Raw genomic sequence first — 25944 nt, forward strand, 5'->3', positions numbered from 1 at the left:
AAATGTACAGAAAATCTCCAAAATCGAGGTAGAAAAAGCACGCACTGCTCGACTGATGACATTAGACACAGGTGCATACCTATAAGTCACCAGAGTTGAAATGAGAGAGATGTCGGGAGGAAAGTGATCACATCCTGATTCAAAATGTATAAAGCAGTGGGGCAAGGGCGTCTCAAGAACATGTCAGTTGTTAAAGTGAAACTGCAGAGTTAAACATGTCTGGTTTAGATGTATTTAACCAATAATGGCAACTGCTAAATGTGCAATGAAACTGATCGAGGTAAAAATAACAAGAATGAGGATGTCCACAGTATCATGGTTTCTGACTTATGCAGTATTGAGTTCAGTTTGAATTCAAATGTGCAATCAAGTGTTTTGGTGAAACATAAAAACACTTCTGCCAAATTTCATTCACTTCAGAATCTCTTAAGATTTATGTTTACAGGGGCATATAAGACACATATGTTTCATGCAGACATTAAGCAAACTACTACCAGTTCATTTATTTAGCAACAAACACTGAGATATCATGAATGGAAATGTTCCCTTCATGTTTCATTTTAGCACAATTTTCCACCCACCTTCATTCCCTTGTCATCATCACATCTTTAACATTTGTGAAAGATTTAAGGTGCTCCTGTTAAATTTAGTGAGAGGACCAAATTGAAAAGTATGACTGGAGATGAAGTGATATAAATAATATAAAATCATGGCACAAAGCACAATGAAAGTGTTCACTCTCCGTTTGAAATGAATCTGGGATGTGCTCAAATGCGTGTTTAGATGAAAATGTTCAAAAGACACTGTGCCACATAACAAATGTTTTGTCCTAATCAAACATCAATTTTGTAAATTTACAAAAATCTGTTTACTCTCTGTTCCCTCTGAAAGCCCTAGGTAGGATGATTGATATCATTTTCTTTGTCCCTACATTATCCTTACATGAATCCAGAGCCAGGACGGAATTGTGGCATATGCACAAAAGCAGTGTCGACTTGAATAGCCCATCAAGTACGCTCTATGATTTTCTTTCCTAAAATAGAATGACTGAGTCACACACAAAATGAAGTGATCGAGCTGTCTCTCTGCCTTTGCGGAGGGGCCGGAGTGCCACCATCAGTGACTCCCTTTCTGCCAGTCTTTGTCTTATCTACAGGCCTGTTGTGGAGGCTACTTGTCGCCTTGTAAGCACCAAGTGCTCAAGCACAGGGCCGGCGTACACCACTTTTTGAGAGTCGATATGTGCTGCTGAAGTACCCTTTTTTAAACCTTCAGAGCTTCATGCACGCCCACAGCAGACAGTCTGCGGTTGATGTTGCGATAACGACAGCGGAGAAGGTCACGATAAGTGGAGCGCAGGTCTCGGTTGAAGAAGGCGTAGATGAAGGGGTTCATTAAGGAGTTGGCGTAGCCTAACCAGAGCAGCGTGCGCTCCAGCCAGATGGGCACACAACTGCACTCCACTCCACAGATAAAGGGCCTGGCAGTGGACAGGATGAAAAACGGCAACCAGCACACAGCGAAGACCCCGACGATGACCCCCAGAGTTGTTGCAGCTTTCTGCTCCCGCTTGAAGATGGAGATGTTCCTGCGCTCACGGTTCAGCAGGCGGGACAAGGCCACGCATTCCTCCACCACACCGGTTGGCTTCAGGCCCTGCATTCGGAGCGCCTCATTACTTACTGTTTCGAGGCGATCACGGCGCGAAAGGTCGGTGAAGCGGTGCTTGGCACCACTCTTGCGAGCTGCCCTGAAGATCTTGTAGTACATGACCAGCATGACCAGCATAGGAATGTAGAAGGCTACAGCTGTGGAATAGATGGTGTAGCCAAAGTCTTGGCTAATGAGGCACACACCGGCTGTGTGGACGTTTTTGGCCCAGCCACAGAAAGGTGGCAGGGTGATGGATGCTGACGCCAGCCACACTCCCAGGATCATCTTTGCCATTAGCTGACCGTTCTGCCGGGCTGGGTAGGTGAGAGGCCGTGTGATCCCCAGATATCTGTGAGGAAAGGATACAGAAGAATCATCAGTACTAACCTCCAGGCAGATTGTCGTCATATAAGATAAAAGCAGTTGAAGCTACATTGATGTTTTCTCTAAAACCGTTTAATACCTTGTCCAGAGTAACGTTATCATTGCGGAAATAGCAACTCTCACATAAAAAAGCAGCCAGACACTCTGCTGAAGTACAGACATTTGCTGATTGTCTTCACTGAGATGAAACTGCAGTGTAGTAGCATCACATACATTGACATTTCTTTTCTTTTTTTTGGAGGGGGGCGTAGGTTGGGGGCTTTGGAGGAGCTTAGCAGGTAGAGAGGGAGCTATCAATCAAAGGGCAGCTCAGTAGTTTCAAATAGCAGCTGGAGTTGTCAGAAAAATAAAGATAAAGTGAGGTGTGAAAGGCTTGAATTTGTACAAAACTGGGAAAATAGCCACTATTCTCACAAAATGATCAATCTGTGGGTATATCTCAATGTGTTGTGGCTGTAAGCCCACAGACTCTATCAGCATCAAATGTGTCATTGATGATAGCTGTATATTGATGATAGCTGTATATTAGCTGTATATATCAGAATGTTTCACTTTTAGATGTTTAGTTTATACAACTCGAGGTCCATTCTGATAGTTTACACATTTATAAAGCACAGTATTGTGCTTGTGACAAATGCCATGTGACTTTGTACAATTTGTACTTATTATTCTGTTACATTCAGATTTAAAGGACAGGCATTAATTAAACAACTGTGTTTGTGTGTCAAACATAAATTCCAGTGCTTTTTAAAACATTGCTCATAGACAGTACACAGCAACACAAAGTAATTTCCTCATCCAAAATAGTACTACTCCTTAGAAAATAGTGTACTGCTGCAAACTGTAGATTGTTAACACATTTCAACACACAGTGCAAGTGGTATTGATCTAGATGATAATCAATTGGAACGGACAATAAGGCTACAATTGCACTGCAGCTAAGAGCATTCTATTATTATATTCCTGCTGCACCACCCCTGACCCCCTCACACATCTGACACAGATCTGATGTTTTCTAATCAGCTTAAAAAGCTTTTCATTTCCTATCTGGTCCACATGTATAATTCGATGGTCACTTACGGCATGTGACCTACATGCCACTCATATCAGAATGTGTCAGTGTTGCAATGACAACAAGTGAAACGTCCATTATTTATTTTAGACAGGTGTCATTATTTTGTAGCTCGTGGCAGCTTGAGTGGACGAGTGGTGGCACAGATGACCATGAGACATAAGAGCTGAAAGAAAGCCAACTACACATGACTCATTTCAATCAAAAATGTATTTACAATGTTTTAACGCATTGCTGTTTGTTCAATTTGATATTGGATATAAGTGACATTACATATCAGATGCCTTGACAGTGACATTGTGGTCCCCATTTAAACCATTATAAAAAGTATTACTAAGTCCTTCTTACAGATCCCTTGGCTCAGATTAGTTGGGCTCACTGAATATTATGTAACAACTACTGTTTATTCAACCCCCAATCCCTCCACTACTCTGACTAGTTTACACCCCTCACTTAAAATGTACTTATAAGCTTTGCGGGAGGGCTGAACACATCCAAGCGAGCGAAGCCAAGTAGATGGAAGGCAGATCTTGAGATGGGTACACTCCATGCTGTGGGAATTCTTAGGAATACATAATGGAAACCCAGTAATGCAACACTCCTCTCAGTAATGCATTATTCAATAATGAGGAAGGTGCTTGTGGTGCTTATTTGGGGTGATCTTTGTGTGTCTGTGGGGGGCAGCTGAAGAAGATGACTCATCTTCAGCCCTTTAGAAAGCAGATCTGTTTTCAGACGCAATCTTGTTGAAGAAAAAAATCCTCTCACCATCCTTTGGAGACAAACAACTGCCAGGTTGGATAAGACAGCACGCATTTTAACACTTCATTACACAGCTCCCTGCTTGTTGTTAGCAGGAGGAATTGATGCAAACATCTATGGGGCATCCAGTTAGTATTATCTTGTTCGTTTTGACATAAAGGGACTAAACTCTGACAGGATACAGCATGAATATATTAAGGAACCAGGCAACATAAGGTTTATAAAACTACTAATACTAAGTAAACACATGAAAATATGCACAATATGTGAAAAAATAATTGAATGCAACTCTAATGTGCAAAATAAATCAGTGAAGAATTATTAAAACTTTATTATTTAATTATTATTAAAACAATTGTATTGCTTTATAGCCATTTGTGGGCAGCCAAGAGAGAAAATGTTTTATTTGTTTGGAGTCTTGTAAATAATAACATTATATATATATATATATATATATATATATATATATATATATATATATATATATATATATATATATATCAATATCTAATATTCACTTTCTCTGTTTCAAACTACCAACTCCTAGGAAATATCCGTCTTTTCAGCTTTTAAATGCTCCATTATGTAGCTAGCTGCTAACCTGTCTGTTTGCTGTTTGAAGATGGGTATGTAGTGTACAGTGAGTTTCTAGAGTCAGTTGTGTCTGAAAACACTAAATAAAGAGTGACTCAAAACAGTAAAATAAACCCCCAAAAATTAGCTTAGTCAAGCTAAAACAGAACTACAAAATCAAGTGTTAATTCTTTGGTTTCGCGGATTTTAATCCCTTGTTAACAGAAATATTAATTATAGCTGTTTAAAATACATTACTTTAAAACTTACTTTTTCACCATATAATCTGCAATATGCAGCTAATTGGAGCCAAATGCAAAAATAAATATGAAATTGTAGCATATTTTACAAAATGCACAACGTATTTAAAACCACATGGGATACCTCACACCTCAGGGGAAGCACATAATCTTGCAAAAAAAAAACAGTGACAACTGATTATAATCACCTCCCAGAACACATCATGCACTAAACAGTAACAGTGACACACATGGAGAGTTTAGAGTGTGTTTTTTCATATCTCTGGAGGATTTGGGACATATCCACTGCCCCAGCAGCCCGAGGGGATTAGCCTGCCACTGACAAACAGTGTGCCAGAGCTAATGCAGAATTCCATTACTTCCACTAGGCTACAAGCTAGGGCACAGTAAAGCAAACTATTTTCTGCGCTGAAACACTGCCCTGGTGTGCAACAGTCGTCAGTCATCTCCAGGAGCACCAATCAAACCTTTTACGCCTGAGAGGGGATACTCAGTGAAATATTTACTAAGCTGCAGTTGTTTGGGCAGAGGAGTGGTATATTTAGAACAGGATCTCCTCAAAAGCAAAGTAACAAGACGGGAAGAAAGTCTGTCAAATTACTTTTTTCCCCACAGAAACTTTGGAGAATCCTTGATCATTCATCTCACTGAGGCATTTAAAATTCCTATGTCATATACTTGAGGGCAATCCATAATTGGTCTGTGAAAAAGTGAAGTGTTGCCCATTTTAAGCAGAATGTAATTTTTAGATTTTAGTCTATCTGTGTGAGTGAATTGGGCACAGAGATACAGACATCGCCTGTAATCAAAGCATTTTGTTGAAGAACTGTCTCTTCAAGAACTGAGTGCAGCTTGGATGCTTTATTACCCAGCAGTCAGTAGTGTGTATACTGCGTTCATGCTTGGTGTGTTTTACATAAAGTGAATGATAGTGCTGAAAATGGGGGGAAATCCCAAAATTCAGTTGTTCACTCTGTGTTCAGTGCAAACTGCTGTTGCTGCAAAATATTTAAAAGAAAAGCCTGTTTTCTTAATTATTTTTGTGTGTACACTGTTCTAGTAAAACCAACCTGAATAACCCTGACGTTTAAAACAATCTCTTTGGGTAAAAAATGAATTACAACAAATATGAAACAGTGTTTATTTCAAAAAGAATATAACCGCACAGCATTTATTCTGAGCTGCCCTAGACTGAAGAGGATCAAATCTGTCTAGAGAGAGTTCTGGGATTTCTCCGACATCAGACAACAATGTCAGTCCTCCAGGATTGCTGCAGCGCTCCAATTCTATTTGAGGAACTTCCATACGACAGAAATTGAGCCGCTTCTCTTACAGAGCACACTGTGGAGCTGTAATTTCCTCCTCAACAAGGAAGCAAAGGAGTAATCCCATCTGTTACAGACTCGACACAGAACTCTGCCGTACTCCTTTTAGAACAAACAAACCTGCACCGGTTTAGGTCAGGTTCTGTTTTGTTCTCTGACTTCTGCTCTCTTTAAGGTTGAATGAGGGAGTAAAATTGCAGCTGTAGTTAAAAAAAAACATCTCTAATAGACTCTTACATAAGCCAAACTGAGTCATCCCACAGACGTACTTCATCCCTCACATTTGTCTGTTACCACAAGCTACAGGACTGCCAGCTTAGGTCAGACTGGTGTCAAATAGTCTGTGAACACTGTTGGCAATTATTTTAGCTGACATAAGAAGATGCTTGGGAACTGATGCAGCAAAAGAAGTGTTTATCAGAAAGTGAGTAGGTCAAAATTGTGTATACTTTACGATGACTCAGAACTTATTCCATGCTCAATAAATATTTTTGTTGAAATAATACTTTGAGGACGTGACGATATAATTCTACGTGATGGGCTTGCCTGAGTCGACTAGGATATTAAGCCAAAAATGTCAGTTCACCCATATCACAAAAACACATTTTCCGACTTTATGTCCCCACTTACCCATAATGATATCTAGCCATGAAAATAACTGTTAATCACAGAATTACTCTTCTAATTTCTCCTGCATTACTTCAGTTGCAGGGTGATAAGGAGACACAATGCTGTATGGGCTGTTATACGTATGGTTTCGGTTTCATTCATTTCTGGTTTTAGTGAAACTAAAGCACTCCACCTATTTCTAGCCAGGACAGCTGTGTTGGATAGGGATAACATTGTCAGATGCTCAGTCTGCTGGTCCAACACTTTGATTCACACTTAAATGTCTCCACAGCCATTGAACATATTTCGATGAAACACAGACTGTTTTTAATTTGTTAAAGTTTTTGATCATCTAAAAATGTCTTATTTGGACTTTGATTGTAGTTAGCTTCACCCTCTTGGTTCATTTCTGATCTACATACTATATTGAATTGCAAGATATCAATGGTGGATTTTGATGGTTGCTGCATTTTTCTTGAAGGACAATAACACGTTCGGACAATAACAGCAACTACCGGTACTTTGAGGGGCATGTCTGGCACAACAGTATGTTTAATCCTGAGCATGATTTACAATCTCAAGGCACCTGTGGGCTCCCTAATTCTAGTTTTCGATCGCCCACAGATGGCATCCCTGACAACCATTTAAAAACTATTACACTTCCTTCCATTTATGTTGGGAGTCGTAAGTTCTTAATAAAGGTGAGCTATTTACAGATTGCGGTTACTTGAAAGGCACCCCGAGAAACAATGCTTCCACTCATCTGACTTACAGTCCTGACACCTTTATAATGTCTGTTTTACTTCCTCCTAATTGTTGTAAAGCAGTACTGTGGGTATTTTATGGCCTCTGCGCAGCACACCACCTGTCCCTGTTGGGTGTTTACTGGCTCTCACAGCAATAGAGATGATGGGCAGCTATTAGTGCCACCGTGATAAATGGATTCCCCTTCAAAAAGCCAGCATGTCTATCCCTGTCAGAGCAGGTTGTCCTTGGATAACAAAGCAAACACACTATACAGGCTCTACACAATAGATTATTGAGAATATGGCCTTAAATAGAAGAGAATGGCAACTAAAAAGCTACACATAAACGCAGCTACAATATAAGGTAGTTCAGTTAAGCCACAGATGAGTAGTTGCAATCACAACTTTTTTGAGCAGATCAACCCTCCACAAAATAGCACAGCAAGGGGACTTAACAGTGGGGTATCCTAAAAATAAACTAGTTATAGTAACATGTCGTCCTACCACAACAGAAGGTTAAGAGCTCTGATCTGCCCCACTAGAAGGAGGTTTGAAACGCCTGACATGATAGTGAGGACTGAGACACAATAATCATAAATGAGAAGAACAAAATAATTTGTGGGAGGCATTCATAGTGTGGCACTTGTTTGTGCATAAGACAATTGATTACCGTCTCACTTCCACACACCTGAACAATCTCTGCCTGAAGTGGGCGTGATTGCGTGATCGTGTGATTGCGTGTGTGTGTGTGTGTGTGTGTGTGTGTGTGTGTGTGTGTGTGTGTGTGTGTGTGTGTGTGTGTGTGTGTGTGTGTGTTGTAAAGCTGAATAAGTACGTTCATCTTAAGTTTAAAGGGGAAACAAAACATAATTCCCTTCACACACATTATTTAACGTTTTTCTCTCTTTTTGGCTCACTCTTCCGATTCCCTTTCCCAGCGGACTCTGACAGCATCATCTGGCCCTGATCTTTCACGAGTGTTTTTTTCAACCTCTTCATTCTGATAATGGCAGCCTCGGAGAGCTTGCGCTTCCAGTCCTCAAGATACTTCAAAAGCACTCACACTCTTTCTTTCTCTTGAACTGTGATCCATGGCTTGAACAAACTGAGTTGAACAGAATCATCCAACTAAATTTTTCTGAAGGACACAGTACGTCATGACAATAATATTTGTGACTAAAGATTCGGGTTATGCAGTTAAATTAGAAAACTCTAGGGCTAGGCTTTGGTTTCATCATGGTTGAAAGAAAACAAGATGAGCTCAAAATCCTTTTTTTTTAAATTTTCTTGCTTTTTTTGTCCTTCATGCCAATTGCCAAGATACATTTTTATTCAGTCAAACATATTTTCCCTAGGTTGCTCTGAAATCGCTTTTACTACGCACTATATGTGATGAATATTGTATCATTATCTGTAAGTCATCAAATATGTGTTGGTCTCTTTGGACAAACCTGTCTACTAGAAATTATATATTAGTAGTGAAGAAATTAGTGAAGAAATCGGTACATTTTGACTCCAGAGACCGGGGATGCGTCCAGAGTCCCGTCTGTGGTTAGGTTTAGGCAACAAACTGTGTTATGAGTTCTGTATTAAACGGAGATTACGATCACTCTTTCTCATGTCTTACTTTTACTTGGAGTAAATATTCTGGAGCAGGAGCAAATTGGTCACACTTTAATTGTCATGGCATTGACTATAAACAACTTAGTATGTAAGCAAAAATAGTTAGGTTAACACCAAATTTACATTTGCATAGACAAGAAATATGCTTACGTTTTTCGACCAGCACTGTTAGGAAACTCATCATTAAAAATATATATTTGTTTTCGTCGTATACCTTGTGACTGGTCTTTTAGACAGTGGTCTTTCATAAATGTATTTTAGTATGCGACAAGTAAAGAAAGGTTTTCCATGTCTGCCACGTGATACCATTTACTTCTACTTTCTGAATTAATTCTTGCCTGCCCGTTGTGCATTTAGCCTTTCGCTTCCTGTCAATTCTTAAATGCACTTCCATTATCGTGGCAGCCATGGTGACCATATTTGTGGTGCAGCCTCAATAATAGACCTCTACTTCTACCAGGACAATGTAATGTGTGCTTCTACATCAATCCCACTGCTTCAATAGTATATTCTCAAAAATAATCTTTAATTTGCATGTAACATGGCATGTGGAGTGCCATTATTGTCCACCACAAAATGTTAATTTACTGCAGTGGTCAGCATCCCTCAAGCAGCCCCAACTCTGCAAACTCATTTAGTGAGATCCCAAAACGCTAACTCAAATATTAAATGTGCTAACTCTCGCTTCATTATTATACAATGACTTAGGTCTGTTTGTGGAAGGTGAATAAATATGTGCCAGTGAGTCCATCTTCTTCTCTTGTTCCTGTCAAGATGATGTGAGAGAGCCAATGTGAAGAGCCCTTCCATCTAAGTCACCTTCCCTTTGGTTCTGTCACCGATGGCTCTCATTCTCTCAAAGGACATCTTGAAAATTAAAAAAAGCTTATAGTCTCAGATGTGGGGGAGGGATCTAATTCCCAGCTTCCTCCCATTTTACTTCTGACCTTTCAGAAGAAAAAAAAGTTGAACAATTTTAGTTACCAAGGATACCACAGGCAGCTCCTTTCTGAGCCGACTTTCTTTCTTCCAATTTGGCATCTAGCCAGCAGTTAGAGTAGCTGAAGTAGCTGTGCGGTCGATTATATGTCATCATTTTGTGGCTCTGAAAATGGAAAAGGACAGTGAGTAGGGGTTGTATCTACTTGTTCCTGAGTCACTAGACGCTACCATGTAACATGAAGGCAAACGTTGAGGACTGCATTTTCTCCTCCATATTCTCTAACTGACCTTTTATTGTTGGGACATGAAAATATCCAAGATATTTCAAAACTCAGCTAAGGGCAAGATAATGCGACAGATACCGGTATTCTTACGCGTTACAATTCAAGGTTTAAATGTGTTTTATAGAACATAAACCATAATTTACAAGTGCCAATTTCCCATATATAACAACAATAATGTGCAAACAATCCCAAAACCCATCAAACCTGTACAATTCATAGATGGTAAGTTCCACTCAGAAATTCACACTTCATCCAACCCTCAGCTACAATTAACCTCTTCGATCTTTCAAAATGTGTTCACGGTCATTGTTCCTGATTGCAGTGAGTTTAATAGACAATTGCCAAAATGATTGGCATTCAATGAATTCACTCCAGGAAACCAAAAATTAAGCTTTCCCCCAAAATAAAAAGATAACAAATTTAATTATATCAATGTTTTTATGTATTTATGTCTTTTGTAAAGGACTTTGAATTCCTTTTTTTTGTAAGAAAAAATGTAAATAACTCATTAATTATTGACATAATGTACAGTAGATTCCTGCATTTGTGTGTTATATGGTTCTCAACCTAAACTGGAGATTTTTCTAAAAAATCTCCCATATGCCTTCAGTCTTCAGCCAGATATTGGGTGTGTCATTTTATTGCAAACATGCACCCTAGAAATCAAACAAGTAATATTCTATAAAGGACCATTTAGATACAAACAAATAAGAAGTACAGAAAGAGAATACTGTATAATTCAAGCTAAAATAGATAATAGATGCTTTACTGCTTACATCAGCAGGACAGTGTGTGTGTGTGGTCTGCTGGAGATTGAGAGCACCTAAAACAGAGTTCATCTGTTTCAGGAAACAGCTTTTTCAGCCTGGCCCTTGTGTAGTGAATTCTGAAGCCAACCTTGAATTGGATGAGGCGCATACGTGCACAAATACAAGTAGTATTAATTCTGAGCAAAACATCACTCCACCAGAATTCATCTCGTGTAAGACCTAGTTCCTTTTCCCAAATATTCATCAGCCCTGCAAGAGGAGGAATGAAAAGAAGAGATGAAAGAAGACCATGGATTGAAGAGATACTATTTTGTGAATCTGGGGAGGACATGATGTCTTCTAACAAAGTTGTTTCAGGCAGAACAGGAAATGAAGTGAATTGTGTTTTGGTGAAATTGCGCAATTGAAAATATCTGAATAGACCTGAATTAGAAATACCAAATGTTGTGGCTAGGTCAGTGAAGTTTCCGAAGGTCCCACCTACATAAAGGTTACTAAAAGAGACACGGCCCATATTCTTCCAGTGTGCAAAGGTTTTGTCTATGCTTGACGGTAGAAACAGGTGATTATTGCATATGGGAGTAAGGGCAGAGAGGGATTTTAGCCCATAATGGTATCTGAACTGTTTCCAGATTTTTTGTGAGGAGAGAACAACAGGATTATTAGTGTGATCACATGAAGTTTAATGTGGAATTTGTGCCCTCCACTGAGTAGCCTACCTTTTTTCCTTGAGTACCTTGAGTCCTACCTTGAGTTTATAATTAACTGACAGTAGGTGGTTGATACACTGCAGTGAACATATATGAAGAGTGATGTGTCAGTGAGAGAAATTAATTAATATCTGCATGTCTAAAGGGATTGCTTTTAGGAGCTGTTGCCTTTGGTAGAATTTAAGTATCTACTTAAATATAAGCATTTATAGTTATGCTCCCTCTAAACATACATACACATGGATGCAAAAGGTTGGTCACTGGCTTAAGTTAAAGTGATAGTTTGGATGTCTTCACCTGGTGTTATATGAGGTACTTTTCCATAGTTAGTGTATTACCTGTGTGTACTATATTTGTAATATTTTAGCAGATTTACCTTGCCATGAGCCAGCTATACAGTATGTTTTGACAGGGAACTGAAGACGTTATACATGCTCTCTTCAAAGCCAGCATACTCCATTAAATTTCATTTTAATTTGACCTTGCACAACACAGGAGTCGCTGGTCTATTGCTGCCTCCATCGGTTAGTTTCTTTGTGTTTCAAGAGCATAGATGGATTCCATGACTTCAGTTCTTCCTCAGAAATAGCTTTCTCACAGCAAGGTAAACCAGCTAAAATATTCTAAATAGCATAAACTTAAACTGAATATTTTTCAGGTGGGCCTTTCTTTTAGATGACTGAAATAGGTTTTGCTGCTGCACCCAACAACAGCAGGACATTACTTTGCTTCAATGCAGACATTTCTGTCTGCTTCTCCAAACTGCCAATCATCTACTGTGGGTACACTGACCATGGATAAGTACCTCATACAACCCCACTTCAAAACATCGGAACTATCCCTTTAACTACTCAGTTATTGTGTACAGGAGCATTTATGCCGGATTTGATGGACCGTGTAAATATTCAGTTCATGTTCACAGTTGAACTAAATGCCAAAACTTGAGTTGCATTGTTCTGCAAAGGCAGCAATATGCTTAACGTTCAAAACGTATTATCTGCAATCCACAGCATGGTGTGTTTCCACCCTCTCAGCTCCATCAACAGGGAATTCATTATCTCACTGCTTGGTAAATGCTTGTTGGCCCTTTGTTCAATCATGATGAATAATGGACCCCACCTTTGTTTTGCCAAACACAAAGCTTGATTTATGCCATACCAAAGTCACTCAGCACTTTGCCCTTTTCTTCTTCCTGTCCCCAGAGATTATTGAGTAAATAGGGTGACAAACTGGTAATAGCAAAATAAAAACCAGATCTCTATCTGAGGACTTGTTAGTAATCCATCATCTTCTAATTGCAAAGGAAAGTGCAACGTACCAATACTGTTGCTGACCTATGAAAGTTTGATCCCCCCCCAGGGTTTCAAACAGTTTTCATCAAACCTGGTTCAAAAAACCTCCTCAAAACATCAATAACTGTGTATAGTGTTAGTTCAAGGAAGAAAAACAGAAACATTAAATTGGGGTCAGATGTTTTTTTACCAAATAAAAGGAACTTGCAAATCATTCAAACCACCAGTATGACAGCCCAAAACAACCCTCTTCATAACCTAATTTGAATTTGTGAAGCACTTTGACTGAATATTCTAAGTCTTTGATCCATCAATACTACTATTCAAATATGATGCATAGTTGGATCTGGTTCAAGAGCTCACTGATTAGTTGTGCAGGCAAATCCAGGGCTCTCAAGTGTCACGCATTGAGCGTGACTGTCACGCATTTCGGTCTTAAGTCACGCCCTCCCGCCACACATCGTATTTCTCACGCTGAAAAAAAACTCTAGGCTATTTAATGTGCCGCAGCGCGCAAACATGACCTGGTCGCGCTGCCCTCACCATGGAGGAATCAAGCACGTCTCCCCGAATCTCCTGCCAATCAATAAAAAGAAATGGGCTACACGAATAGCCAATCAGAAAAACTTATCTGTTGTATCTGGGTGAAATGTAATCCCGGCCTTGTGTCAGTGAAACATGAATCTGTGCGCCGTTTAAACATTAATCCTAACATTTTATGATAATGCAAATGTTTGCATGTTAAAAAGTAAAAACAGTCATTCTCAAAGTGTGTGGCTTTAGCAATGGTGTTCATTTGGGTTTTGGGGGTGATAGAAAACATTTGAGGACTTAAATTAATTTGTAACATTACACCTGCTAAAAAATTGGCATGTTAGCATTGTCATTCTCAGCATGTTAGCATCGTCATTCTCAGCATGTTAGCAGGCTGATGCTAGCATTGAGCTCAAAGTCCAGCCTCACAGAGGTCTTGATCTCTTCCTCTATGCCTTGTTTTGTTTATTAGATCACATTCAGTTTAATGTTGCATTTCTGCCCTTTGCTGAGTAACCTACCCTTTTTCTTGAGCTATTTGCAAATTAGGAAGATCTCTTCTAAGAGTACAGAGTGAGAATGCAACTGAAGAGGAAGCAAAAATATTTGGTCAGGACATGCTTTTCTTTCGACAAATCAAGATTGCAATAAAGAGTGTAATTTAAATTCCTCATGAATGTTGACCATGTTCTCTATAATCAAGGTTTAGTTAGCTCAAATTATTAACTTGAGCTTTTATGAACCACTCATTGATTCTTGCTTTTAGAGGTATGAGAATCATTGTCCTAAAGACTTAGGTGCATAAACATTGTGTATATGTATATGTTGGTGTGTTTTTCTCTTCATTACACGTTTCATCAGGAGGTAAACAGAACACACGCATCTTATCCATTGTTATATACTACTTCCTATTTCAACAAGAAACTTGAAATCTGAACACCTTGAAATCTGCTAAATATGGTAACTTCCATAAGGCGTGATTGCAGCATTCCACGATGGACCTATCCAGTACCTGGATATATTTGTTTTACTAATGAGCAAATGACAAGTCTTTCAAATAATTGTTGCTTATGCCATACAAGATAAATTGCAAGATACGTTGTTGCAAGTGTCAATAAAAAAGTAAAGACCAACCAAAAGGTCAAAAGACAAACAACAAGCCACTGCCATAATTCTGCTCTCCTCCCTTTTACTTTCTGTTGTCAGTCATCTCAACCCCCTTTGGCTCCATTTCCACACATATTTGACCACATGATCGGTGGACAATTTGCCTCTCACTTCATGTGCTTCTGTATGAGAAGTCAAACAGACAGTCAAACAGGACGGAAAGTGAGCTGTGGTTGACAGTACAAGCAGTACTTATCAATGATTAACTTATCAAATGCCTTCTCCTAGCATTTTTTATTTAATGCTGGTCTGAAATGTTTTCATTGACGGCAGTTTTTAAATGCTTTTTCCTCTTTAAAGATGAGAGTGGTTTGTCTTCTCTGTATGAAACAGCTGTAATGGCTTGAAACATTAAATGTGTCTCTTGTGGTTTCTAAACCCTCTAAAATGTAGCGCTCTCGGTTGTGATCTTAAGATTAAAGAATCCAGTGAAACATCCTATTTAGTACCAAAGCACACTTTCTGTCCCGATTTAGCATTCCTTAACAAGCATGAACTGTCTTTGATCTGATCGCACTGGCCGAGGAGGAGATGTCCAATCCTTCGCATTTCGCAGAGGTGGCCCGACAAGTGGGAAGTGAATAGTGCCTGAGGGAGTGGAGCTTAGGCGTCACATCACATTACCTGAGGATGCGTCCGCTGGGTGAAGTCATCTGTGTCTGCTGCTGCGGGTAGATGTTCCCCAGTTGCACTAACCAAGCACTGCCTCTCCTGGGAGGAACTTACTCGCCGACCTCACAAATATATTGTTAGATGTGGCAAGAGGGTCAATATGGGAGCTGTGTGTGAACTTGGCTCATCATTGACACACCAGTTGGCAGAAAGCATGTGAAGGCTGTGGCTAATTCTGCTGCCATCTACGTGTCCCAGCTAGCATGATTTCCTCCCTCAAATCCTTTGCAGAAGCTTACGGGTGTGATCACACCTACACTGTGTTGTCTTTAGTCTGAACCCTGGTGGTTTACATTACTGCAGTTATGTGATATTTCTTCTTGGCCTACATCCCATCCATCTTCCACAATTTCACTGATAGTTAAGCCAGGTTATATTTGATTTTTAAATGTAACTACTGTATGTCTCGTGCTTTACCAAGCTCCTCCATTCCTTTAGCGCTGGCTCTTCATAGACGTGTGAGAAACTACAGAAAGGGACTATCCTCTCTTCCCACTGTTGTGAATAAATCATTCATATTTGACTTTTGAATTATTGAACATACAGCGTATTACTCTCAGTGAAGTTAAAAACTGAGTGTAGCCAAAAGAGATACTAACTTTTTAGGGATGTGGGCACAAAAGTGGCTAAGCCTTAGCCGAAAATGCATCCTGGGATATCTTGTGAAAGAGCAGACCTGCATTCATATATAGATCCTCTTTTATTCACTTCCCAACACTCAGACTGGACTCTTCTGCTGTGACTGAGTCTGTGCTGTGTTAGGTTCAATTTGCAGTGTTGAATCTCTACTTTAAGAGTCTGGAGGTGCTGAATGGGTACTCATCCATAAGCATGGCTTTCACAGCCATAAATCCGTATTTGCACATACAGTATAAAATCAATACAACTGAAGAGAATTCTGCAGTTATTATGACGTGACTCAAGCCACAGATGGGTAGTCTTTTCTCATGTCTGTCAATACCGTGCTTTTATTGGGTGAAAACGGTTACTAAACTCAGATTTATAAGGGGAATTATTGCTACAGTAGATGATTTTTCTAGTATATTGCTGGGGGGAACGAGAAAATCGGCTGAACATTCAGCTTTTGACTAATGTAAGATTATTTTGTTTGTGAAATATTATTTAAAAAGTTGAAAGGTAATTTCACCTCCATTAGAAGTGTAATACATATGAAATAGAGTTGGGTGTAAAGTCAATATAGAGAATATGAATGTATCAAACCGTTTTGGGGTGCATTAGTCTATTGTGTGAATTATTGCAAATCAATGAGAAGGACTGTTCATGCTTTTTGTATGAATGTGATGAAGTACTTCTATTTGCTTACTTGAGATTAAAACATTCACACATGTTCCTTTTTGGTTATTTAATCCATTCACAAATTATCAGGTTATTTTCAGAAAATTGACTGTATTATATTGTAGAGTTGGGAAACAGCGAGACAGTAGACGTAGCTGCAGTCGAGATAGTTTACTGTAACTCCACATAAAATGTACAATACTTGTGCATCACGATAGCGGCAGCGCAACCCCCCACGCTTCCCGGAAACCCAACCACCAGACCCCGAAAACCCCCCAGCTCTTAAAGGCACAGTAGCCCTCAGGTGAATGTCTCTCACAGTCCGTATGTGGGTCACCACAATATCATGATATTCCTGAGACAGGAAATACGTCTTTTTTTACTGAACTGCTATCACTACACGGACTGCTCAGAGAGTATAAATAGTCTTTAAAAGTCTTTCAACATTTTTTTAAATATGTGGAATACCTTTGAAAGGCACAATTAAACCACACAATGATTGCATGTGCAAATTGAGTCACAGTAGTGAGACTGTAGAATTAGACCAAAGCTGGATTACCAACTGGGCAACATGCACAACTACTCCAGGGTCCCAGACCTATGTTTATGATTTGTGGTAATTTGATTAATTCCTGCATTGTTAAAGCAGCCCTTTATGGATTTTGCACATAATTGTTCAATTTACTCGTCACAGTGAGGAAGTCTATGAAAATGGTATTATTTGGCTTTAAATGGAGCTTTCTAAAGGTGTGAATTTTGAGAGACATGAGCATTGATGGAAAATGTAGGATTCAGTGTTTTGCTTAACATTTAAAGATAGCTCATGCGATGCTGCATCCATTTTAATCATTCCTTAAATATATCTCTTGTCCTCCAACTTTACAAAAGTGCAATACCTCATCCCTTTAACTAATCTTGAGGCCCTGATTTGTAAAGTATAAGTGTAATGTGTCAAAATCTAGGGGTAAATCTTCATTATTTCAGTTTATATTGTGGGAGCCTCCCACAAATGTTTACCCCAGAAGCCCACGCGTATTCATCTTGCGTTAAAGTGGATGGTGAATGTCAGAGATTCTGTACTCCACCAGAATGACAGCAGTTTCTCTGAGAGTATCTATTGAAGCCTGTCAAGTTCTTGCAAGATCATGAATTAATTGGCCCCATAAACTAGGGACCACTACTCTAGCACCATGTTGTTCATACTGGCATATACAGTACATGTATGCATCATCTCCCCTGTAAACCTAAAGGAGCTCTGAAAGACAATAAACATCCCTCTGCAGCAGAACACTTAGCTTTCAGGAACTATATGACCCTCACAAACAAACCTGTTCAATCCTGAGCCTCATTTGAAGCTCTCCCTTCTGTTCTGCCTAATTTTACAATGCATGTCCTTGGGAATCCTAAATGACAGTGAGTGAGCACTAATTACAGCTAATCATGTGTCTAATTGGCAATTACCATTCTAATGAATTATCTTTCGGATTCCCATTGTGAATCATATACCGAACACACTCTGCTTTGTTTTATTAAAACAAGCCTGTTTTCATGGAGACCAGCACAAACAGTTTACAGAATAATCCCAAACTGACTTCATAATTATTTTAAATGCTCAGTTAGTTTTGGGGGCCACAAGAAGTAGGAATTCATGGAAAATATCCTCTATAATGATGTGGTTTGGGGTTGTGCACACACACTTACACAGTTTTGTACGAGATTGAATCACCTACCTTATCTTTTCATCAGCCCAAAACACATTCATAGCTCTGTCAATCACACTGTAACACAGATTGATATCTGTGATCCAGTTCCTCCCATAATATCATTAGCTCCTCAGGCGTACCAAAGTCCCTTGCTCAGCGTATCCACAAGCAGGAAACATCCATAATTCTGTGTATAATGCACTGAGGTAATAATGCCTGATTGGCAAGCGGGAGGAATAATCAGATCATCAATACAACAGCAAGCCTCTGTCTTTGTTGTGTGTACTGAGGCAGAACCATGACAGCATTCATTTGACTTAATTTCATTGTGGCATAGTGGGAGCAGTAAATATGTCTCTTCTGCCACAAGCCTTCAGACTGAGCTCTGCATTTTGAGCTGAAGTATACCTGAGATGCAGTGTGGGTCTTGGTGGGTGAGGATGAGTGCTTACTTTCCCCATTTCTTATGTGGAACTACTGTGGAGCATTTGGGAACTAACTTGAATTAATATTTTAGAATACCAGAACGGCAAAGCTCATATTTTTGTATGTTGCGAAACAGAAAGACAGCAATGAGTTATGAGTTATGTTTTCTCTGAAGAGAACTTTGTCTAAAGCACTTTAATTTGATTGTTATGGGCGTAAGAGCAGGTGTACTGTATCCTCAACCGAAATGTAAGAGGATGTAAATCACGTATCAAAGTCATTAGCTGTAAGGTCGATGGGTGCTGATCCTTAATGCGTGACTACAGAAAACACTGATCATGGTCAGGTCAAGCAAATTAATTAAGCTTATCAATCAATCAAAGTCTGTGTATTGCCTTTGTGGATCGGTGGTTTCAAACGCACATGAACGGTTGATCTTGAATGAGGTATTTAAATGTAAGTAGGTAAGTATGTCAAGTTTATTTATATTCCACTTATCACAGACAAAGGTCACAAAGTGCTGTACAGGAGTCGAGAAAAATATTAATTAAACCAAATTGACCATAACAGGGGCCAACACATTCCAACAGTTAATAAAGCATAATAAAATATACATCAAAAGATGGTGTAATGAAAAAAAAAAGAAAATGTAATTCTCTGGCACAAAACAAATTCATTAGGATGATTCATTTGGGCACTTGAACTGTGCCTGCCCTCGTTGGTTTAGAGCAGCTTATAAAATGTCATGTATTTGTCTTCTCCGTGCCATTTTATACGCAGGGTACACTGCATGCGTAATGTTGGTGTCATTGCAAATTGACAGGCTTCATTATAAGAGCAGCTTCAGTTGTTAACTTTTGCAACTTACCTATCGACGCTGATCACACACAGGGTCATGATGGAGGCAGTGCAACACATTACATCCATGCCGATGAAGATGTTACAGAACACCTCTCCAAAAAGCCACTTGCCCCCAGTCAGGTCGGTCACTATTACAAAAGGCATCACAACTATGGCCACTGACAGGTCCGCCACTGCTAGAGATACCAGAAGGTAGTTTGAAGGTTGTCTCAGTTTCTTCACCACGCACACAGCGATCACCACCAGCGTGTTCCCCATGACAGTGACCGCCGTGATGACTGCCAGCATCACCCCGATAATGATCTTCTCCGGGTGCCCGAAATCCTGCAGCTGCTCCCCGCACGACTCGTTCCACATGGTTGTGGGACTAATGGTGACGAGGACGTTGTAGAGAAGCTGCAGAGTGCCATTGATAACTTCGGAAATATCCTCCCTCTTATTAAAAGTGAGCTCAATTTCCGAAGTATTGTACATCACGACAACGTTATCTCGGAAGGGGTGCAAGGGACGCCTCGCCAATGCACTCCAATTACGCGCATATTTCGATATGTGTAACCTGCTCTCGGCTCCTGTCCAGCGGTTTTAGATCGAGGCTGCTGTAGCTGCACCGCATCACAGCTGCCAACAACTCGCTGGGGTTCTCGACTGGTTTCTATTTACCAATGATCCGTGTCGAGTGATTTAAGTACGTGCTCCATCCCTACAAGGAAAAACAACTTGTACTCCCAAACTATGCAATGTAAAAAAAAAAAAGTTACAGAATGCAAACGCTGCTCCCGAAGTGCCTGTTTCTCGGTCCACTAACCAGACAAATATGGACTATTGGGGGAGTTGCGTTGCAAACCACACGTATCAATGTGACGCATCACGCGCGCACAGACTGAATACGAGCGATACGGCAGCAATTTCAAAATAAGTTCAAGGAGCTCTGAGTGTGCAAAACCATGAATAGTTTATTGTTATTTATACTTTTTTTTGCTCTTAACGTTTCCTCTCCAAACTGCATTCTACTCCCCTTGTTAGTGTTTTCTACTAATCAGAGAAACGGTTCTACCGAGGGTTTCCTTGAGTGTCGTTTCAAGCTAACGTTTGTCTATTTTATATCTGGCTGTGAGTTAATGTCACAAAACTCCCACATAATTTCACACACAATATCTCCTCTTCAGTACACGTCTATAGGTATTATTATAATAGTCTGAATGAGCTGTTTGGAAACCCCTGAGACATATTAGTTTTGAAGCCCTTAACACAGCCACACATTTCTTGAGTGGGGGATCTGTTAATGTTTGCTTTAAAATCCCTGCTTTTCCCACATGCCTCTTGAATTTGAAGAAGAGACAGGATATGAACCCCATGGCATTTTGCCAGTGCCTCAAACAAGCAAAAATCAACTGGTTATAAATAGATCATCTCACTCAAACTTAACTCTCTTGTAGTGTACATATGTGTTTCTGCTGTGCCGATGACCTTATTGGTTGCCTTGGCTCTTCAAATGTAAGCACATAAGACACATTTAAAAAAAAGTCCAGCTCTGCTAATCATCCTGGAAGAAAGTGAGGACAGATATGGGGAAGCTTCCCAGGATTTTGGTTGCTTGCATCATTGTCCAGGCAGCAACAGCTGTGGTGTGTTTGTCCCTCTGGCTCTGGAGGGCAGCGCTGTCTCCCAATTCCCTTCCTCCCCACATCTCAGATGCAATCCATCACATAGCCTTGGCCTTTTAGTCACTATTACCTACCACTCTGTCTGACAGACAGGTCAGTAATGATTGTCACATCAGATTAATGCCACTGACCATTGGCAACTTCCGCTGGGCCGTCTGCTGTCAAGGAAATTTGGTCCCTTAAATTAAGATATAATGTGTGGAAGTCAGAATAGACAGGTCATGTTTCCAGGGAGGAAAGCCTCTGAGGCAAGTTCTCAGGGCTTATGCAAATCCCCCTGTCAACATGTTAGTGTCTCTTTGAGCTCCTCTGAGGGTTTTGTAATGTGAAAGGGTTGAATATGAATTACACCTGTTTAAAAAAGCAAATAGGGAGAAGGTTAGAAGAAAGCAGAAATTTTAATTAAACCACTGCAAATTGTTAACAGTTGATGGAGCTGTTTCATCTTTGTGGACCGAACCACATAAACAGGCATCCCCCCGCATGGTAATTTTGCATCTTGGCATCTTGGTTTCATAGCTGTCTTTATATTATGTCTCTTGAATCTCCTAGTGGTCATTTTTGTATCTATTTGTGGTGGCTTTGCATGTCTGTTTGCTGTCTTCATGGTTTTTGTTTTTGTTGTCTTTGTAGTCGTTTGACTGTTCAACAAGAAACCGTCACTTCAAACAGAAGTTCTAGCCCAGAGGCCCCCTTCCATTTTGAGACTGGGTAAGTCTCAGGCTTTGATGCAACCAGGTTACCGCGCTGAGACAGCTGAAAATGCAGATCTGCATGCTCCTCTGTTAAATCGTGGTGTGCTCTGTCAAAACTGAAAGCGTCATTTGAACCAATTAGAGGAAATTACCTCAAAATGCTAAATTGTTTTAATCCCTCTTGCAGTCAAAATCCCTGTGGACCTGTTTGAATGCTGGGTTACTAAGACTCTGCCCAATAAACAAGTCACATCCATGTGACTTTTGCTCACAAGCCCTTGAACCCTCATTGGGCAGTAAGAACCTTAATGAAACCAACATTACATTTTTTTCTTTACATTTTGACCTATACTTACACCAGCATGTCGGCCATTTTCAAAAGTATCGCTCCAGGTCTAATCTAAACATGCTTTATTAGACATGGGTAATGCTACTGATTATGTTGACTTCTGCCCATCTGTGGCCGTGACATGAACTGGCATAACGTTATCAGTCACTTAGATGAAGTCAAATGTCTGCTCTTTAGATGTAGATTACAGCTGAAGGCTGATAAACATTGTTTATCTCGTTTTCTTGGCAGCAAATTGAGGATTTGCGAACATGACCTTAATTAGGTGACACAATCAGGCACAGAGCAGTAGCTGGGCAACAAACAGCTAATTTCATCATCAGAACAAATTGTAAGAGAGAAGCAGAAAAGAAAAACACATTTGTTTTCAGAAGTATCCTCACCACAGAAATGACCATTGAACCACACACAAGGTGTTTGTGCTGAACTCAAAGGGAAGATCACTTCCAAAGGAAATAATATTAAAGAGCCAGTGTTTTCTTGCAAGCATCAGTATAAGCCATATTCATATAATGGGTTTGATTTTGCTTCCTATAAAATCAGAACTACAGAAGCCAAGCGGTGGCTAATACTGTCTTATCTCAACAACACATCATTCTATGCATTATCAGCTTATGTGTATTCAGAGTCACAGGTGAATATTAGGAGAATTAATCACATCCTAATAAGGTAAAGTAATTGGTTTGGCCATAAACGTTTCTGATTAGGTCAAACTTTAAAATCAAGCTAATCTACATCAGTGTTGAACCCAATTGATTGAAAGTGTTTTTCTGAGAGTGATGTCTAAAACAGTAATACGTATCACAGCTTGCACAAGATTTATTTTCCCAGTACAGAAAAACAAATTCATAAAAAGGATTTGATAGAAAGTAGGAATAAGTATTCAGGACACGTATCACAGTGAATGAAAGAAAGCGGTCATGTGACTTTGAAAAAAATTATCCTAATAGATCCATTAGCAATGTTATTAGGTAAAACATATTCATGTGGACAACAAAAGTGAAAAGCTACATCATATCATAGCAAAAAAAGGTCTGTAGGCTTTGTGTCAAGAAATGTTACTTGACTTTTCTTCTCCTAACATATTTATATTCTTAGTTTATAGCTTCCATTGTGATTAAATTCCAAAAACTATAGTTGAAAGAGAATTACAGCAAGGGTCGTGCTATGAGTGTCATTCTTAGGCTCATGGAACAGTGGCATAGCTCTTTAGCTCACTATAATATCTAGGTTGTTGTTTCATCTTGGCTCTTGAGGTATCTGCCATCCATCTATGCACCACAAATAATATATGGTTGACATGGTAAATGCATATATATATATATATATATATATATATATATATATATATATATATATATATATATATATATATATATATATATATGCAACCATAAGCATTCATAATGGTTTAGATTGTTTAATTGCTAGTTGTTGTTTTGAACAGGTTGGGTATTGTTAGTAGCATCTGTGAGTCGCTGTAACGTAAGTGGTAGAGAAATATATATTGTAGTAACAGAATGGACATTAGAGAGACCGAAGATGAGAGTTTGATCATTTCAGTGATGTGAGAGTCGGGTTTGCTGAGTCAGCATGTTGAACCTGGTACACATCACACCTACAAACTGCCACATATTTCTACAAAGTGGCTGCAATGAAAACCCTTAGAGTGAGGAACATCACTGATAGCTTTTGAGAGAAAAAAACCCTTCCCTACTCTCATTGATATATGATTATTCCCCCTGCAGGGAGTCTAAATATAAGGTCACAAACACCTCAAACTCGCCTGGGTTCATTCTCAATAGCTAAACAAATACTGATTGCTGATTACCACACATTTGAAACAAGGCTTGTTCTTACTATTATAATTAAATTAAATATTCCCACTGACAAACTGTTGGCTACAGTGTATTACATTAACATGTTCCTGAGGCACATACATTTCGTAATGAGACAGTATACAACATATTGATTTATATATATTGACACATCACATTGACTGTAACATAACACATAATGTCAAGACAGATTCGGATGTTGGAAGTGTTTAAAGGATAATTTGATTATCATATTGGGGCAGTTGCCTCAATATGTCAATAGATGGCAATACAACCCTTATGCATAAAATATAACCCTTTTCATTTTTGCTGTTTATATTCAAGGACTAAGGAGGAAATGGAGTCAGTTGAAGACTGACTTTATAAAAATAAAAAAAAACATCCATCCATCCATCCATCCATTATCAGCCGCTTATCCGGGGTCGGGTCGCGGTGGCAGCAGGTTCAGCAGGCCGACCCAGGCTTCCCTCTCACCCGCAACACTTTCCAGCTCATTCTGGGGGATCCCGAGGCGTTCCAAGGCCAGCCGGGAGATATAATCCCTCCAGCGTGTCCTCGGTCTTCCCCGGGGTCTCCTACCAGTTGGACGTGCCTGGAAAACCTCTAATGGGAGGCGTCCAGGAGGCATCCTGACTAGATGCCCGAACCACCTCAGCTGACTCCTTTCGACACGAAGGAGCAGCGACTCGACTCCAAGCTCCCTCCTGATGTCCGAGCTCCTTACCCTATCTCTAAGGGTGAGCCCGGCCACCCTGCGGAGGAAGCTCATTTCGGCCGCTTGTATTCGAGATCTCGTATAAAAATCTCGAAAAAAAAACATGTTCATCATAATGTTAATAACTGTTTTCCCTTTAGCTCTTAAAGGTCGACTCCAGCATGAATTTATCTTGAACGCTCTATCCCGTCTAGTAACTCACCTCAAAAGACAGTAGTTAATATTAAAGGACCGTAGGAATGATTACTTTCTGAAACGGTGATTCATTTATTCTTAAAGAGACCTTGTGCGAGCACAAAGTCATCACCTCAATACCACTGGGAGCCTTTTTGTGATTATTTCGAAAGAGTCTCAGGCTAATTGCCAACATGCATGGCCGGTGACCTGAAAACCAAAGCTCTGTGGGTTTTGGACTTTTGGACTTTTGGAAAGAATATCAGTCCACCTCCTTCAGCATTCTTCTGCAGAAAAAAACGTTTTCAAATGACAAGGAGACACAAATCAATGTAAGTGCATGTCAGCAGCTGGCCTAGAGTGTGCGAAGCATCTTTCCATCATGATTATCTTTTTAGTTTTGCCTCGTGAGACTATTGGTGAAAGCCAAGATTCATAAGACTGGACATTTATTATTAATTTATCTTGAATGTTATATATATATATATATATATATATATATATATATATATATATATATATATATAACATTCAAGATTCAAGATAAATCCTATATATATACATATATATATATATATATGTGTATATATATACATATATATGTATATATATATACACATATATATGTATATATATATACATATATATGTATATATATAAATATATATATACATATATACATATATATATGTATATATATACATATAAATATATATATATATATATACATATATATATACATATATATATATATATACATATATATATATATACATATATATATATATATATATATATATATATATATATATATATATATATATAGCTGTGGTACACACTGCAAA

The 25944-nt window shown here is 39.2% G+C and overlaps 1 protein-coding gene across 1 annotated transcript; it reads right to left on the reverse strand.

Annotated features, from left to right (window-relative positions):
* Nucleotides 1–1263: 1263 nt before the first annotated feature.
* Nucleotides 1264–20138, reverse strand: htr7c (5-hydroxytryptamine (serotonin) receptor 7c; the record flags this gene model as incomplete). Its single annotated transcript, XM_079221637.1, has 2 exons — nucleotides 1264–2002; nucleotides 19672–20138. 2 exons carry the CDS (start codon nucleotides 20136–20138, stop codon nucleotides 1264–1266), a joined length of 1206 nt encoding a protein of 401 aa, XP_079077763.1.
* Between the last annotated feature and the right edge of the window lie 5806 nt (nucleotides 20139–25944).

The sequence above is a fragment of the Taurulus bubalis genome (assembly GCF_910589615.1).
Source record: "Taurulus bubalis genome assembly, chromosome: 8".
NCBI classification, from domain to species: Eukaryota; Metazoa; Chordata; class Actinopteri; order Perciformes; family Cottidae; genus Taurulus; species Taurulus bubalis.